General features: G+C 42.4%; 1 protein-coding gene across 2 annotated transcripts; it reads right to left on the bottom strand.

Moving 5' to 3' along the window:
- Positions 1-455: 455 nt before the first annotated feature.
- Positions 456-15,698, bottom strand: LOC127576274 (uncharacterized protein C11orf97-like). 2 transcript variants are annotated; one of them, XM_052026760.1, is made up of 4 exons: positions 14,387-14,423; positions 11,924-12,016; positions 8,535-8,651; positions 456-592 (listed from the first exon to the last, which is right to left on the bottom strand). In XM_052026760.1, exons 1-4 carry the CDS (start codon positions 14,397-14,399, stop codon positions 582-584), a joined length of 234 nt encoding a protein of 77 aa, XP_051882720.1. In that variant the 5' UTR covers positions 14,400-14,423; the 3' UTR covers positions 456-581. The 2 variants fall into 2 exon arrangements, 1 of the variants encoding a protein (XP_051882720.1); XR_007957199.1 differs by lacking the exons at positions 456-592; positions 11,924-12,016 and adding an exon at positions 15,318-15,698 and having other exon boundaries at positions 8,572-8,651; positions 14,387-14,825.
- Positions 15,699-17,588: the final 1,890 nt, after the last annotated feature.

Here is a 17,588-nt window from a genome sequence, read left to right as displayed (position 1 = left end):
GGTGAGAACCTCTGCTAGATGCAGTTTGGCAAAACTACTTCCTGTTTCATTTAAATCTTCATTTCTCAATATATGTTCAATATAATTAATTTGTAACACAAAGTTGCATGTTGAAGTACAATTAAAGCTTTTTAAAAAAAATAACATTCCCTCTGTAAATGGATAACTATGACAGTAGACTATGTGTGGAATAGCTTAGCTTTGTTTCTAAATTAAAACTAAAATTATAATTTAGCTAGTTACTGTATTGTTCCAGGTTTTGCAACAAGAGTCAGGATAATGGAAACTTACTTTGTGTCTTTCAATCAGCAAAATAATACATCCATATTCATGTTTTAGTGAAGATCACCAAGCAAAACTCAATTCTATTTTAATTTAGTTAATTATTTCTGAACAAAATATAAAAATAGCAAGTCAATACCAGTTTTATTTATTCAACAGAGGTGTGCTTTTTATTTCTTTTTAATCAAAAAAAACTTTTTTTCGTAAGGTTTACTTATTTCAGGGTCAAGGTGCAAATAAATGCATGACAGGAGTAACTACCAGGCATAAAACAGAAAATGCTGGAAACATTCAGCAGTTCAGACAGCATCTGTGGAAGGAGAAACAGAGTTAGTGTTTCAGGCCGAAGAGTCTTAATCAGAAAGGTAAAGAAATTCAGATTTCCGGCACGTGCAGTTTTTTTGAGTATCTTCAGCAATTAACAAGCATTACTTTTGGAATGACTTAGCAGTGTTAACATATCACCAGACAGGAATCATTCAGCCTAAGTGCCAATAAAATGTCATTTAGAAAACAAATGTTCAGTACTTTTGCTCCTATCCAACCAAAATTCCTATTTCTCTGAATGGTCTGCTGATTTTCAATACAAACCCATGAATTGGGAACAGCAGTAGGCGAGGAAGCACCTTGAGTCTACTCTACCATATATAAGATCATTGCTATTCAATGCTGTTACCATATAATTAATACTCATATCTCACCAACCCATTGATAATCATAGTCACAGTTAGGGCAGATGCCTTATTGAAAATTTCAGCCAGTTAAATCAGCACATACTAACTTTCAATGCCCTAGACAATGACTGGTAGAAATGATTACATTTAAATAAACTAACTTCTGAAATGGGTAAGCAGGTCACTGTTTGTCTACAGATCAAACTCACTAAATCTGGTATCAAAATAATTATTTTAGATTGACTGAACAATTGATTCCCAGGTCTCTAGTTCACACTTCCATATCCACCAACTCCAGCTCCCCTTCTGATATCACCTTCTCATGCAAATACAGGAAAGGCAACACCTGCCCTTTCACCTCTTTCCTTCCCACCATCCAGCAACCCAAATACTCCTCCCAGGTGACGCAATAGTTCTCTTGTATTTATTGGCACAACCCACCAATTGAACATTTTGGTCTCTCTTAATCTCCACCCTTTTACAGACATTTTTTTTCTTTCCACTTCTGCTCCTTCTCTGCAATTAAAATATGCTTGTTTTGTAATTTGCCCTAGTTCTGATGAAAACTCAATCTGAAATGTTAATTTTATTTCGTTCTCCACAGGTATCGTCCCACCCAAGTATTTCCAGAATTTTCAGATTTTACATTTAATTTCATCCATAGGTCCAGTTTCAGCTTCATCCATCCTGCTTGAATCCAAACTTAATGCTAAGCTCCAAGTGTCACTACTGATCTTAACATGCACTAATCTATCTTCTATACAATGGTCATTTATATTAAATTATTTAGAACATTTTAATATCTGAAGACTGTGGATCTTTGCATAAGTAATTTGTGCAGCGTATCATTAAACTTTAATTTTTTTTTGCCAAAATTAATCTAATAGACTAAAAAGTAACGGCAAATACCTAATGATGTGGAATTTGATGAAAACTTAAAATACTTGTTTATTATTTCCATTGTCAACCACATTCTTAGAAATTATGTTTCAAATTTGAAGATTTTTCAACAGGTCAATTAAATATGCTGCAAAATGTACTTTTCTTCACCAAAAGCATTTTAAATACACTTGTCTCTAAGACAATACCAAATTCTGTGCTAAGTCTCAAACATTCAAATATTTAGTTGAATCCGATGTTAAGAAGGTATTTGCCTTCTAATTATTGGAAATTTAAATAATACTGCTTGACTTTCAGATGAAGGATATAAGTAAAACTCAGAAGTCAATCTCATCCTGTTTATTCAGACAATTGTAGGCCTCCCTATTCTTCTGTTGTTCCTTTGATCTTGAAGATTGCTTCATTTCAAAAGTATTATCTGCTCAAAAGTTACAAGAATGCATATTTAGAATGATAAAAGTGGTATATCGAGACAAAAACGGGCTAAGAATTTCTTCAGACTCCTGCTCAATGATGCCAATTTGCAGTGTATCAGTGGTGAATACCCCATTTATTCATATCATAGAATCACAGAATGTTTGCAGTACAGGAGGCGGCATTTGGCCCCTTGAGCTTGCAATGGCTGTATGCAACAACTCGTCCTGCTCCCCTCCCTCTCCCCATGATACTGCAAATTCTTTCCTTCCAGATACTTATACATTTTGAACACTACAACGGAATCACTACTAACTCTGCAGCACAATCCAGACCCTAACCTCTCACTGTGTCAGACAATTTTTCCTCATGTCCCTAGTCCTTGACTCTTTTCTCAATCTCTCTATCCCCTTCATGATTCTAATTTGCTTTATCAGTTCCTATTGCAACCTCTTCTGAACAACACCAGTTTCTCCACTCTTTTAATAAAATGAAGACCCTCATTCCTGAAATAATTTTAGAAAGTCACTTCTCCACCCTTCTATCTGTGATGTTACCATTCCTTTTATTCCCTGGGCTTCAATCTTGATGACAAGCCCATTAAGCAGCGCTTTATCAAATGCCTTTGCAGCACTTTAACAAACCCTATGTAGCTGATGTATAATACATCATCTACATTTCCCTCATCAACTGTCTCTGTTACTTCAAAAACCTCTTAATAAATTAGCGAGCAACAATTGTCTTTAACAAATCCACTATACTGTTTTTTTCTAATCAAACTGCATTCTTCCTTAATTATTATTTCTAGAATTTTCCTTGCTACTGAGTTAAACTGCAATTACTCAGTTTATCTTTATATTCCTTTCTTTGAATAAGCATGTAACGTTTGCAAATTTCCAGTCCTTAGGCACTTCACCTGAATCTATAATAATCTGAAAGATTATATCCAGTGTGCATGCAATTTCCTCCCCACAGCAATCTAGGATACATCATGTCTGGGCTAGGTGCTTTATCAAGTTTAAAGTGCAGATGGCTTTTCTGGTACCTCCTCTTTGTCATTTTTTAGCCCATCTAGAATCTTAGTGACATTCTCCTTTAATGAAATCCATTAAGCATCAACAGCATGTTCACCTAGGTATACAGTATATGTTTATGCAGACATTTAGAAAGAAGAAAAGGTTTCATTTTTGAGCTTCTTGTTTTCTTTGGAAAGGATGACAAAGTGCAAAAGAAAGCGAGCCAACTGAGAATGGCTGGCCAAAACTCATTCCTGTAACTTATACAAATAGGAGCGAGCAGCATAGCAAACTTGAAAAACAAAACAAATAATAAACTTGAGTACCTGAATTGAGCATAATAGAAAAAATATGCATTTATATACTGTCTTTTGCAACCCTTTCAGGACTCCCAAAGAGCTTCACAGACAGAGAAATACTTCTTGAAAGATAGTCACTGCAGTAATGTAGGAGAAGGTGCGCAAGATGATGATGCAAAAGACAAGAGACATTAACTAAGAAAGAACGTGAGACATAAATAAATGTGGGAGTAGAAAGAACCATTAATGCAAGTTACAACTAATTGAAGTGGGATGACTCAGGTCAAATCACTGAAGATAACAGCAAAAATAACAAAAATGGAATGTTTGCTTAATAACTGTTCGTCTTAATCATCTGCTTGACCATTTTAGCAAACAAAAATCAGAAGGTCTGTACCTCTGTGTGTTTTGAACATAGTGGCAGATTGTAGCTTATGCCTTAAAGAAAAAAAAATAGCTGCTCTAGCCAAAGTACAGCACCCTATAGTGTATTCCAGGGTTGGTAATCAAAAAATACTGATGGTTTGTGAATACAACTTTATGGATTACTGTAACATAACATGAATATTAAAATACTCCTTTATGGTACCTCAGTGAAAGATAAATCACTTGAATAAGACTTTTACAATGAGTTGGTAGGAATATTAAACAGGATACTAAACTGTAGTCCTTCCCCACCGAGCCTTTGCATTGGCTTTACCCAGCTTCAGTGCGTCCCTCAGCACGTACTCCTGTAGCCTGGAATGTGCCAGTTGGCAGTGTTCCCCTACAGACACCTAAAAACAGCTACTCTTAGGTTTTGCATTAGCGAATCTGTGGCACTTTTGGGGAATAAAATTAAATGTTTCATAAACTGGCTAATTCAAATAGATTTGAAAATTTGGGTTCCTCCAGTAACAGTACATTAGCCTAAAAATTCCTTTCCACTCTTCAATTTGCTTAAATACCCTAACTCTACTGTGACCCTCCCAATTGTGGTTTCCACACAGTTCTGTTGGTTCCTTGTGTAACTCTGTCAGTTTCAATGTGGATTATTGTATTCAGTCCATCAGGAAGGATGAGAGCATCAGAGGGGTGACGTTGCCAGGCAGTGAGGTCACCCAGATGAAAACCTCCCTGTACACGGACGATGTCACCGTCTTCTGCTCGGACCTGAGGTCAGTTCGCAGATTGATCAGTATCTGCGACCAGTTTGAGTTGGCATCGGGGCCAGAGTCAATCGCGCGAAGAGCGAGGCCATGCTCTTCGGCAACTGGCCCGACCGATCCATCGTCCCCTTCACTGTCAGGCCTGACTGTCTGAAGGTGCTGGGGATCTGGTTCGGAGGGGCTGGGGCATGCAACAAAAATTGGCGGGAGCGGATTGGGAAGGTGAAGCAGAGACTGGGACTGTGGGAACGGCGCTCCCTATCGATAACTGGGAAGAACTTGGTCATCAGGTGTGAGGCGCTCTTAGGGCTGCTGTACTTGGCGCAGGTGTGGCCTGTTCCTCGCTTCTCTGGCTTGGGAATACCCGCGCCGTCTTCCGGTTCATCTGGGGATCCAAGATGGAGCGGGTCCAATGGGCCACCATGCACAAGGGGGTAAAGGTGTCCCCAATGTCGCCCTCCTCCTGATGACCACCTTCATCTGTGGCTGCATCAGGCTGTGTGTGGAACCCAAGTATATGGGCACCAAGTGTCACTACGTACCGAGGTCCTACCTGTCCCTGCTGTTGCGAAGGATAGGCCTGGCCCTATGGCCACAAGGCGTCCCAGTCAGCTGCAAGCTGCCGCACTACCTGTCCTTCGTGGAAAAGTTCTTCTAGACCAATACCTTTGACCACAAGTCCATCAGGCAGTAGTCAGCATGGAACATCCTGCAGGCACTACAGGAGAAGGACTCAATGGATACTGTGGGGTGGTTCCCTGACCAGACTGTCCAGACCATCTGGCAGAATGTCTCATCGCCAGAACTCACCAACAAGCACCAAGACCTCGCTTGGCTGGCGGTGAGAGGGGCCCTCCCAGTCAGATCCTTCCTGTATGGTTGGAAACTCACTCCCAGCACGCGCTGCCCCTGGGAGGACTGCGCTGGGGACGAGACGGTCGCCCACCTCTTTGCAGGCTGTAGGTTTGCGAGGAGGGTGTGGCAAGAGATGCAAGGGTCCTTATCACGGTTCATCCCCAGCAGCAGCGTAACAGAGGATTCTCTGATATACGGGCTGTTCCCAGGGACACACACAGAGGCAGACATCAACTGCTGCTGGAAGGTCATCAACTCGGTGAAAGACGCTCTTTGGTCTGCCCGAAACTTGTTGGTCTTCCAGCACTGCGAGATGTCCGTAGGGGAATGCTGCCAGCTGGCACACTCCAGGCTGCAGGAGTACATGCTGAGGGACGCACTGAAGCTGGGCACAGCCAACGCAAAGGCTCGGAAGGGAAGGGCTACAGTTTAAGGTTCTTCTGCCACTGGAGAGGGAGGGGTAGCGACAGGCGAGAAAGCCCCTAAATATTGTAAATACGGGACCGGGTAGTTTCCAGGGAGCCACACGTGTGGCATCAGTGCTGTTTTCTATATAGAAAAGTAACACTAATGAATGGTCTGTACAAGAATGTAAAGGTTTGCACTGTTTTGTAATTATATATAGTTTGTCTTTTATTATGAATAAAGTTTATTTTGTATATAAATAAAAAAAATTATACCTGTCCTTCGTGGAAAAGTTCTTCCAGACCAACACCTTTGACCACAAGTCCATCAGGCAGTGGTCAGCATGGAACATCCTGCAGACACTGCAGGAGAAGGACTCCGTGGATACTGTGGGGTGGTTCCCTGAACAGACTGTCCAGGCTATCTGGCAGAATGCCTCATCGCTAGAACTCACCAACAAGCACCAAGACCTCGCTTGGCTGGCGGCAGAAGGGGCCCTCCCAGTCAGATCCTTCCTGCATGGTCGGAACCTCATTCCCAGTGCGCGCTACGCCCGGGAGGACTTTGCTGGGGACGAGACAGTCGCCCACCTCTTTGCGGGCTGTGGGTTTGCGAGGAGGGTGTGGCGAAAGGTGCAAGGGTCCTTGTCATGGTTCATCCCCAGCAGCTGCGTAACAGAGAATTCTCCGATCTACGGGCTGTTCCCGGGGACACACACAGAGACGGACATCAACTGCTGCTGGAAGGTCATCAACTCTGTTAAAGACGCCCTTTGGTCTGCCCGAAAATCGTTGGTCTTCCAGCACTGCGAGATGTCTGTAGGGGAATGCTGCCGACTGGTGCATTCCAGGTTACAGAAGTACGTGCTGAGGGACGCACTGAAGCTGAGTACAGCCAACACAAAGGCTTGGTGGAGAAGGACTACAGTTTAGGGTTTTTCTGCCACTGGAGAGGGAGGGGCGGGGTCAGGCGAGAAAGCCCCTAAATATTGTAAATACGGGACTGGGTAGCCCCCAGGGAGCCACACGTGTGGCATCGGTGCTGTTTTTTATATAAAAAGGTAACACTAATGAATGATGTGTACAAGAATGTAAAGGTTTGCACTGTTTTATAATTGTATATAGTTTGTCTTTTATTATGAATAAAGTTTATTTTGGAATAAGAAATTATTGCAAGGTTTTGTAGTAGCTGGTGTTTAGCTTCACAGCTGTGACTTCACAAGTAAGCCCTTAAGAGGAACATAAGCACACAACATGCAGCACTCTTCCAGTTACTGGAGAGTGATAATACAGGTTAGACTACACCAAGATAGTCCTTAGTGAGATCTGTGACTCCTTTGCCTCAACACATGGGTGCCTAAACTGCTTTGACTGTGAAGATTTGACTTCATAGTCACTCAGCTTCTGCTTCAAGAATGGATGATGCAAAAATGGGAGAATGCCCCCCAAGGGCTCAGAAGGAACTGCACAGGTTGGAGAGGGATAAAGTGTCCATAGGAGACATATTCATCATGCAAGACCCTCCAGAGGTATAGCCAGATAGTCCTGGCAGGAAGTTGCCAGGGAATTTCCCCAGAAGAACTTACACAGGTGGAGTTTTGAATGTCTGCACCTTGGGGAAGCCTGCAATACCAAGAAGGATTTGCTTTGCCTGGTGACTGAAGGGAAGTCTACTCTCCTCGAATATAGAGGCGGTATGACTTTCCTAATTCAGTAATGTGCAGCAAACTGGGATGTGTCAGTGACCATCAGAAGCAGCCTGGAATGATCCTTTGGCCAGGAAGCCATGAGACAGTGAACTCAACCTCCACAGTCAAAGCAGCTAAGGGTGGAGGGGGAGAGGTCACAGACCTCAGTAAGAACCTTCTTGGTGTAGTTTAGCCTGCAGAGACATTGGTCCTCAGAGAAGTCTAGATAAGTGCCTGGATTGCTGTGCAGTTAGGGTGGATAGGCCTTGGTTGGCAAACTACTCTATGCCTTCTCCAATGTGATTCCTTTGGTTATCTAGGATATCTCTGACATGCATGGTAAATCTCTATTCCAGGTGTAGACAAGTCCCCACTGGAAATCAGTTTGGACTGCAGAAAAGTCATTGAAGGAGGACTCAGTCTTGAATGTCAGCAGTTTATAGTGCAAGCAGTGAGGCTACTGAGCTTTGTGGAAGAGCCTGGCAAAGAATGAAGGCTGTGTTCTGGTCATTTAAACAGCAGACTTTCAGGGGAGACAGGTTTAATAATAGGTGGTTGTCCTCTGCAACAACAAAACCTGTCATATTGTAGACCAGCAAAGCTGAAGGTATGCTGGAGACAAATGTTGGATGTTGAATCATTGTTGATGTCATTTGGGAAGTTTTACACCAGAACAATGTTTTTAATGCTAACAAATGTCCTGCCTGGTCATGAGAGGTTGAATTTCCACTGGACACTTGTGGATGGGAATAGAATTCATCTGGGTTAAGCCTTTTTCTAACCACACGGCACAGCTTTTATCAGCATCATAAGGAGCAATTTTTAAGACAATTCAATTTCAACTTCAATCTTACCTTTCATTGTACCATAACGAGAGTAGTATTTCATAATAGAAGATGAAGTTTTTGCAGTTTTTAATTGCCCCAAAGGTATGTTCCTTCTAATGTTCCATACTTGATCCAAATCTAAAGCTAATAAAACAATACTAAAATTTACTAACTCTATAGAAGGAATTTGCTCATTGCAAATCACTTGCTTATTGTCAAAGTATTCCTAATACAAATAGGGTTCTAAAATAAGTTTATCTTATTTTGATTATATCTTACTAGAAAACACTAGATTTTGATGCAAAGGAAAGTGCTTCCAGTGGCTGTTTCTCTTTTTTTTCTGCATCACCTAATTCTTTTGCAACCTCCTTTCATATTATCACTACTTTTATAAGTAGTTTTATAACTACTTTTATAATTTGGGCTTAAGAAGCACACTTTCAAAACCTGCTGATATCTCCAAATTGAGAGGAACAGATAAGACCAGGCAAAACTGTGACGAAATACAAGTCGTCATTAATAAACTTGTAGAAAGAACATGTTTAAAGAAAATTTATTTCATCACTGCTAAATATGAGGAGGAATAAGCACATTTTTGATTTTGCCCCAGGGAAGTGTAACTCTGACTTTCCTCGATGGTTTCTTCAATCATGGAATGTGATCCAATACTAGCTTCATGAGAATTTTACTTTAGAAGAGCAAGCCACCTTTTATAATGCAGAGGCAGTCAATAAAGAACAAACTTGACATTTAGATAACAATGATTAAAGCTTGTTCACTCCTAACAGTTCAAAAAGTAAGATGTAGTCACAGGAAAAACCTTATGACATTCTAATAATTCAGAGATTATTTCATTCTACAATGTTTAGTACTTTGATTGATTTGACTGAAGGATGGGATAAAGGTTAGAGTGAATGCTGGCTCTTAAAGCAATCCTATCAATCCCATTTTCTCACTTATTTTCTTGTAACCTATTCTCTCACAGATGCCCATTAACAACCCCTTACCTCCGGTTTTCCCACTAGATACCTACACTATAATACAAATATTAATCTAACAACCAACATACCTTTAGGATATGGGAGGAACCTGGAGAAATCCATGCAATCACAAGACAAGGGAGCAGAAGTAGGCCATTCGGCCCATGGAGTCTGCTCCGAAGAAAAGGGGAAAAAGAAAAAAGAAAAGAGAAATGGGGGGGGGGGGGGGTGGTGGAGTCTGCTCCATGCTCCATTCTAACCTCAATTTCCTGCCTTATCCCCATATTCCTTGATACCTTGACTAATTAGATATTATCTATCGCCTCCTTAAACGCCTCCAATGATCTGGCCTCCACTGCTGTACGTGGCAAGGAATTCCATAAATTCGCTACCCTCTGGCGAAAGAAATTTCTTCTCATCTCTGTTTTAAACCTGTACCCTCTAATTCTAAGATTGTGCCCTCTGGTCCTGGACTCACCAAGGGAAACAGCTTGGCCACATCTACTCTGTCCAGTCCTTTCAACATTTTAAATGTTTCTATGAGGTCCCCTCTCATTCTTCTGTACTCCAGTGAGTACAGTCCAAGAGCCGACAAACGCTCATCACATGTAAGCCCTTTCATTCTGGGAATCATCCTCATAAATCTCCTCTGAACCCTCTCCAACATCAGCACATCAACAGGAGCACATGTAAACTACGCAAAGACAGCTTCTGAGGTTGGTATTGAATGAGGGTCACTGGAGGTGCGAGGCAGTTGCACTACCTACAGCAACACTGTGTCACCCTCAACAAGGTTGCAGCACATGGAATGGAGTGTAATGTACTATCAAGGATTGAGAATTGGCTATTGGACAGAAAGCAAAGTGCATACAAACAAATTGTTCTCATATTGGTAAACTGTGGCTAATGCCGTATCACAGAAATCAGTGCTTGGGGCCCTAGCTCTTTACAGTCTATATTAATGAGAGGTGTATTTCTAGGCATATTGGTGATACCAAACTAGATGGGACTGTACCCATGGAAGAGGATTTAATGAAGGTTCAAGGGGATAAGGACTAGCTGAGTAATTTGGTGAGAACACTTCAGATGAAATACAATGTGGGAAAATGTGAGGTTATCCTCTTTGGTACAGGTTACACAAAAGCAGAGTATTTGTTAAATGGTGAAGTGTCAATGTTCAAAAGAGACCAAGGTGTGCTTGTACAACACACAGAATGCTGGAGGGTCTCAGCGCGTCAGGCAGCATCTATAGAGGGAAATGACAGTCAATGTTTTGGGTTGAGAAGCCTTCATCAGGACTGGAAAGAAAGAGGGAAGATGATGTGTGCTGGTACACGTTGCTGACGGTCAATAAATAGATGTGGTAAGTGATTAAGAGGACAAATGGTACGACAGATTTTACAACAAGAGGATTTGAATACAGGAGTAAAGAAGTCTTATCACAATTGTATAGGGGTTTGGTTAGACAGGTTAGATGTAAAGGGGGCATTTCCCCTTGCTGAGGTCTAGGACTAGGAAGGTACAATTTCAGAATAAGGGATTGAGATTTAGCACTGAGATAAGGAGAAAATTCTGTATTCAAGAGGAAGGCACACAAGTGTCTTTACTTTCTTATGAGGTTAAGGAGGTTCCGCTTGATTGATTGCATCATGGTCTGGTAAGGCAATTCAAATGCGTAAGAATGTAAGAAGTTGCAGAGTAGTGGACTCTGCCCAATACATTACGGGCACATCCCTCCCCACCATCGGTAGAATCTACAGGAGGTGCTGCCTCAAGAAGGCAACATCCATCATTAAAAATCCCCACCATCTGGGCCATGCCACCTTCTCGCAGCTATCATTGGGCAAGAGGTAAAAAGGCCTGAAGTCCCACAGCATCACGTTCAAGAACAGCTACTTCCCTTCAACCATTCAATTCTTGAACCAACTGGCACAAACCTATTCACTACAGTTTAACAACACTATGACCACTTTGATCACTTTGCACTAAAATGGACTTCATTTTTTTTGTTTTAATTGTTCTTTTATAAAAAATGTGTATAATTTATGTTTTTTCTTGTGGATGCTACTTATTTGATGCTATGTGCCTGTGATGCTGCTGCACGTAAGTTTGTCATTGCACCTGTGCATAGATGTACTTGTGCATATGACAATAAACTCAACTTTGACTTTGAATCTTTGAAAATCTTTACTCTGTTGGACTGTGGAGGCTCAATAACGTGTTCATTCAAAACATTGATTGATCAATTTCTGGACATTAAGGGAAAAAAAGAATATGGTCATAATACCGGAAAATGGTGCTGAAGTAAAAGATCAGCCATAATTAACTGAATGAAGGTGCAGATTTGAATGGCTGTATGGCTTACTCCTACGTTCTTTTATCCATATTAGTGTAGTATAAGGTGTGAAGTATCTAGTCATCTGAAAAAGGACTCACAATTCATTTCTTTCTTGCCTTGCAGCTTATGGGTCTGGATCATAGCTAAGTTACGAGATTTTTTCACTGGACCATTATAAAGAAACATTTTTTCTGTAGAAAAAGTCAGAATTGTAAATATATAATATCAACTATAATTTAATATGTTTACTTAGATATTCATAAATTGTACCTATGCACTGCACACACATTAGACAGAGAGATGATATTCTCTCCCTATTTGTTCTAGACATCATATCACCGTAATTTTTCATCTAAATGTACTTACTCTTAATGCGTACCTTAATCCTAATAGAATCATCTGGCCCATTGTATCTATACCAAAGAGAGTCAGATTCACATTGTTATAACAATTAAGTAAATTGGCAAAGAAAGGAGTCATTTGACGCAGTGGATCCTTTCCAGCTACTGACAGAACAATTTCATCAGTCCCATTCTCCATTTTTGGTTTCCTATACTCTTGGAATTTATCATTTCTCACAGGGCAATCAATTCTTCTTTACCAATTATTTTACCATTTACCTACACTGAGTATAACTTACAGTAGCCAATTTTAAATTTAAATTTTACTTACAGTGTGGTAACAGGCCCTTTCGGCCCAATGAGTCTGCGCCACCCATTTTAAACCCCAAATTAACCTACTCGTACGTCTTTAGAATGTGGGAGGAAACCAGAGCACCCGGAGGAAACCCACGCAGACACGGGAGAACGTACAAACTCCTTACAGACAGCGACAGGAATCAAACCCGATCGCTGGCGCTGTAATAGCATCGCGCTAACCACTATGCTACCGTGCCACCCAATTAACCTACCAGCGCCTGTTTCAGATGTGGGAGGAAACTGAAGCACCCAGCAGACACTCACATGGTCACAGGGAAAACATGCAAGTTCCACACAGGCAGCATCCAAGATCAGGATCAAAACCCTGGAGCAATGAGGTAGCAGCATCAACTGCTGCACTATTGTAGTACCCTCCAGTATTGATTATTGCTACACTGTGAATCTTATGAGGGACATTTCCATTAAATATCTGATAAGAGTAAAGCAAAATAATGAAAGAACTGGACAGCATACCTAGTAATATAAAATTTCAGCTTAACAGGTTTGGCAAGCCCAGCATTCAGGTATTCAGAGAACACAAAGGTTTCTACTGCATTGTTTAAGTGACTTAATCATTTTATCCAGCCTGAATGAAAATACCTCAGTTGTCACTAGTTTCATCAAGAAATGTGTTGACAACCGCATTCTGATGAAGACATTTAGGGTTTATCCCAACAGAAACCTTGGATGAACAGGGAGATCCACTCTCTGCTAAAGTCCAGATCTGAAGCTTTCAGGAGGGATGACCCTGCACTGTACAAGACAGCCAAGAATGAGCTCCATAAAGCTATCAGGGATGCCAAGACAGCAAGCTGAAGGCTCAATCCAATCAGATGGATGGCAAGCAACTGTGGCGGGGTCTGAATACCATCACAGGCTACAAGCTGAAAGCGGGGTGATCTCTGACAACAATGCATTTCTATCGGATGAGCTCAATGCCTTCTACACCCGTTCTGAGCAGGTGCCAAGGCATGTCTCCCCATCCCCACTGACTCTGCCCCTTACATCTCAGTGGCAGAAGTCAGTAGCAGAAGTCAGATCTGCTCTCACAAAGGTAGTCTCTCAGAAAGGGACAGGGCCACATGGAGCCGGGTTCTGAAATCACACACCAATCAACTGGCCACTGTCTTTGCTGACATCTTCAAGCTCTCACTTAAAGTCTATTGTCCTCATCTGCTTCAAGGAAACCTCTATCATTCCAGTCCCAAGAAAAGTAAAGTATCCTGTCTCAATGACAACCAAACAGTAGCTTTAACATTCACCATAATGAAGAGCTTTGAGAGATTGGTAATGGCCCACATTAACACAGCCTCCCAACAATCTAGACTCCTGCAATTTGCATACAGGAAATGTACAAAGTATGCCATCATTTGCACTACATTCAGCTGTGGATCACCTCAACAAGACAAATACATATGTCAGGACACTATTCATTGATTATAGCTCAGCCTTCAACACCATAATACCTAATAAGCTCATCTCTAAACTCTTGGAACTTGACCATGGGTCCTCCATCTGCAACTGGCTTCTCGACTTTCCTGACCAGTAGACCTCAGTTGGTCATAACATTTCATCCACCCTGACTCTTAACACTGGTGCTCCTCAAGGTTGCATGCTCAGTCCCCTGCTCCACTCCCTGTAAACCCATGACCGTGTGGCCAGATACAGTGCCAACTTGATCTTTAAGTTCACCAGTGACACCAGTGTTATAGGCTGGATCAACAACATGAGATGGAGTTGAAAGAGCTGGTTGTTGACTTAAGGAAGCAGGAGTGAACACAACCCTGTCCTCATCAATGGAGCTGCTGTAGAGATAGTCGACAGCTCCAAGTTCCTAAGCATCCATATCAGCAGCAACCTCACCTGATCTTTCCATAGTGATGTGGTGATCAAGAAAGCGCATCAGCATATGTACTTTCTTAGACATCTGAGAAGATTCAGCTTGTCCATGAGGGTTCTCTCAAACTTTTACAGATGTACTATAGGAAGTATCCTGACAGTTGCACCTCAGTCTGGTATGGCAACTGCTCTGCTCTGGACCAATGGAACCTGCAGAGAGTGGTAAACACAGCCCAGTCCATCACAGGTTCGTCACTTCCTTCCATCCAGTCCATCTTCATGGTGCACTGCTTCAGAAAGTCTAATAGTACAGTCAAGGTTGGAAGGTCTTGACCCAACACATCGACTGTCCAGTTCGCTCCATAATAGATGCTGCCTGATCCATTTGAGTTCCTCCAGCTTTTGTATGTTGCTGAGTTTAGTCAAGGATGCCACCCTGGCCATTCCCTTTTCTCTCTTCCACCTTTTGGGAGAAGAAACAGGAGTTTGACAGCCTGAATGACCAAACTCAACAACAGTTTCTTCCCCATTGCTATCAGATCGCACTATTATCTTTGCACCATTCTGTTGTTTTAAACATGTTACTGTACTTACTGTTGTATTTATTATTACCATGTATACCATTTACTCTGTGAGCTTCACGCGAGCAAGGAACTTCATTGCACCCTGGTGTACATGACAATAAAGTGATCTGAATCTGAATTTACTGCTGTAGGGTTCAATGGCCTGTAGTTTCCTGGCTTATACCTACTCACCCCATCTCAACCCCGTATACTAAGACAGCCCCCCAAAAAGTTATTTAAAGTGAAGTCACATGCCACACGTTTTACTTTCAAGATTGGAAGCAGCATGCAGCAAGAATGGGATAAAAGTTCCATAGGGATTGAAGACTACAGAAATAAAAATGTCAGGATTTGTTAGCAATACAAGTAATAATAATGACATGCAAATTCACCACGGACGGCAAGTTCATTTCAAACAGGGAAACCTTCAGCACACAAGCCTGCAGCATTACAACAATGGGCGAAGCATCATCAGAATTAAGATCCTGGCCGGTAGCCTCGACTCTCTCCGGGCCCCTTCCCTTCCCTTTGGCCGGGCACCAGGTCGGCCAGTTAACACTTCTCAGGCCTCCTCGCTGGCGAGTGGTTACTCATTGGATGCACCGGCCATCCCCGCGCAGTGTCTGCCTCAGCGGCCCACATTGTCCGCCGCCGCCGCCGCCGCCTCGGCCTCACGCACCACGTCTTTCTCACGTGCACCGACAGCAGCGTCCCCATGCCGTCGCCGTGGCAACACACAGGGCCGCCGGCGGTCTCCATAACACCCAGAAGGAATGTCCCGTGTGTGTCATACGCCATCCGACACGTCGGGGGCGTCGTTGCCACGTGACGTCAGCTCAGCGTGCGACGTGGGATTTGTGAATGGACCCAGTGCCGTGCGCGGGCCGAGGTGATGACGCATCTGAACGTGGTGTGCCCGACAGCAGTGTGCCCGGTGTGGGCACAGTGACGATCTGAAGCAGTGGGTGCACAAGGATAGCCCACAGGATCTAAAATAAGTTCTTCTCCTTAAGGAGGGAGAATGACTTGGTTCCACTTCCCACTTCTGGGAACCGTGGACTCCGCCTCGGACGGCCAGCAGGTGTTGACAGGATGAGTCCTATGGGAAAGAGCATTTTCCCCGTGCTCACGCTGAAGGTACTTGACGCTTTCAGTCCCATCCCAAATATGCCAACATTTTGATCTATCGCAGGGGAGAGATTCCCACGATTTATGAGAATGTTAATGTTTTTCAAAAGGCTTTGCGATCACCCTGCATGTATTTCTCTGACGGATCCCGGGGTAAAACATATCTTTCGGGAGTCAGGTGTCAGGCGTGTGAACAATATGGCCTGACCATAAGAGCTGGCTGAGTGTAACAAGGCTGGATGTTGATTTTGGGAAGAACTGATGATGGTTCAATCATCCTGCCAGTGGATTTAGAAGAATTTGTGGAAGTAGCATGCGTGGTGCTTTAGTGGTTTGAAATGCCTGTATTAGATATCATTGAAATATACAGGAGTGCAAGGATCAGCACTCTCGCCAGTGCATCAGAGCTGAATTTTATCACAATGTCTGCCTTTACTGAAAGGTGGCTTCTGTGTTTTGGAAAGTGGTCTATATTTTACAAGGTCTCGTGATGAACCTTATTTTCAAGAGCAATGTTGTGCAGGAAAAGATTGTGAAAAGGACCTTTGTTTTGTGAATGTTTGGTGTAAAGCCCATTCTGTTGTATGCATTGGTTAACAAGTTGATGATGACTTTGAGCTTTGCCTTTGAATGTGCATGTCAGCAGCATTTGTTGTGCAGATCTTGGAAGGATGAAGTTCTGGAATGAAGGGGATGGAGTTTCTTGTTCTTCCTGGAGGTGAGCTCCACTCCAGTGCAAAGACATGAAGGAGGTGAGAAACAATATTTTGGTGGGCAAGACTGAGAAAAGAATTCAAGGACTGACACAACCATGTTTCAGCGCAATCTGCACTGGGGTCTATGGCGGGTCCATTGGTTAGAACCACAGCTTGCATATCATCTTTTAACAGTCATAGAATAGTCACATTTCTGTGGGCTGTCAAATTTGAGAAGGACCCTTCAAAGTTTCTCAATTGATGAAGTCAGAAAGAGGCCATGTATAGTGGCTGATGGTGCTGCTCGCATTTTTCTTGGGGTTGTCACTGTCTAGTCACAGGCAGGAAGCAGTTGAGGAGGACTCCTTTTGGTAACAATTGAATTTTTTTCCTTTTTAAATGGTTATGGTTCAGGCATCTGAGGTCCTTTGGCATGTTTTCCATTTCCCAGATGCAGATGAGGCTGTGGACTTGTGTCTCAAGTTAAAATGAGTTACCACTATTCAGGATCCTAAGAAATTTCAATGTTTCCTGGTTCCATTAATTTGGCTCTTGATTACTGGAGCCCAGACATGCTATAAATGGCTTCACATGTGCCTGGTGTGACATCATGCCAATTCGAATTGAAAGTCAAACCAGTGGGGACTTTGAGCTTCAGAAGGCTTTGCCAAGCACAGAAAATTTAGATATCTCAATTGGGTTAGTTGGTGAATGCACTGCTTGCTTTGGAACAAATCATAAGTTTTCAGGTTCGGTACCTGATGTCTTTTGAGTTTGTTAGCAAAGCCTCTCCAAGCAAAGAAGTAGAAAATTACCTAGCTATAATTAAAATGGGAGGAT

The sequence above is a fragment of the Pristis pectinata genome, chromosome 11 (assembly GCF_009764475.1).
Source record: "Pristis pectinata isolate sPriPec2 chromosome 11, sPriPec2.1.pri, whole genome shotgun sequence".
Classification (NCBI taxonomy): Eukaryota; Metazoa; Chordata; class Chondrichthyes; order Rhinopristiformes; family Pristidae; genus Pristis; species Pristis pectinata.
This window is presented reverse-complemented; position numbering and strand designations above follow the sequence as displayed.

Coding starts and splice junctions, on each gene's coding strand:
- LOC127576274 (XM_052026760.1), bottom strand. Junction 8,652..11,923: donor AGGCAAGAAAGAAATGAATT/GTGAGTCCTTTT, acceptor TTGTTTTATTAG/CTTTAGATTTGGATCAAGTA.